The sequence below is a fragment of the Tuber melanosporum genome, assembly GCF_000151645.1.
Source record: "Tuber melanosporum whole genome shotgun sequence assembly, scaffold_1, strain Mel28".
NCBI classification, from domain to species: Eukaryota; Fungi; Ascomycota; class Pezizomycetes; order Pezizales; family Tuberaceae; genus Tuber; species Tuber melanosporum.
Window position 1 is genome coordinate 2,062,065 of NW_003298755.1, and position 1,254 is coordinate 2,063,318.

Below are 1,254 nucleotides of genomic sequence, written 5' to 3' on the forward strand. Positions count from 1 at the left end.
TATGAACGTGCTATAGCAAATGCGCCCACACCCATCCAAAGACCACCCGCATGGTGCTCCTAACGGTATTAATTATAGTTTTCTTCTTTCTTTTCTCCCCAGTATTATACCTTCTCCAGTGACTTCCTGAATATACCGTAGTCAATCCGAATTGGAAGGCAGAGTTCCAAGATACTAGGTTCGATCGTCTTGCATCGCTTTTGTTAGTTTGACTCGTATATGGTACCCTGGAAAACGGGTGCACATGAATATGAGCGAGAGATGGGGCAACGGTCATGTTATGTTAACTCCGCCCATGACCAGTTCTAACTTGGAAACTCAAAGTTGTGCACTTATTTACGTACCGTGACCCCCCCCCCCTATTTGTACTTTCACAGCTGGGGGGCACCAATAACATACGCCCTGTGTGTTTTGTGGAGTAGAATAGTAGAGTATTACAGAGTAGAGCAGTTCTCCATAAATAACAAGCAACATTGTACAAAATAGCGAACGAGTGAATGGAGAGAACCTCACGTCAACCAGCCCGCAACCACCTCTACCACTATCATTCTCAACACACGTACCACAAGGCAAGAAATAAATGCGGGAAAGCGAACAGACAAAGGATATCATAAAATATCAACATCCTCAACCACCAATCAAGCAAATAGTTACATAAGAAACTGAGTGAGTTCTTATGACACACTCACCACCCACCTGCAGACAGACAAACAGGCCGACACCACCACCACCCCCCTCCATTCCATCCCAACACAGCCACCCTACCGCCCAAAGTGTGAACAAAAATAGAAGCCAACTCCAAAGAGACACTATTCCCATCCCGGATATAAACGTTTACAAAAAGCCGACCCAAAGAAATTCGTTCAACATAAGTTCCCCCCCCCCCACCCTCCTTCACATCCGATTCCCATTCAGCAGATACCATGTCACAATGAAATACATGATTGGGTAACAACATGCCAACTTTTGTTCCGGAAAAGATAAAACATAAATCAAGTCCTGATAGTAATAATCGTGGGCAGGAATAAACTAAATGCAAATTCATGTCGCTTTAACCGCCACCTTTAACATGTCGGCTGTAAACATATCAGTATAGTATCTTGAGGAAAGGTAAAGCTATGGAACATACTAGTATGGACCCCACCCTGCAGCACTCCTCGGCGGGTTACGACTGTATCCCATGTACGTCCCCGGCTTGTTCGGAACCTCCGTGGGCCTTCCTCCCGCAAATGGCTGGGGGGGTGGGGCAAGTGC

At 45.9% G+C, this 1,254-nt stretch overlaps 1 protein-coding gene; it reads right to left on the reverse strand.

The window, feature by feature from the left end:
* Positions 1-405: 405 nt before the first annotated feature.
* The window catches only part of GSTUM_00003984001 (uncharacterized protein), a 3,492-nt gene continuing 2,643 nt past the window's right edge, over positions 406-1,254 (reverse strand). Inside the window, exons 2-3 of the mRNA XM_002835153.2 lie at positions 1,130-1,254; positions 406-1,076 (exon numbers count right to left, since the gene is read on the reverse strand). The exon at positions 1,130-1,254 is cut by the window's right edge and continues 1,347 nt beyond it. Of these exons, the coding sequence (XP_002835199.1) occupies positions 1,166-1,254 (89 nt within the window). The 3' untranslated portion in view covers positions 406-1,076; positions 1,130-1,165.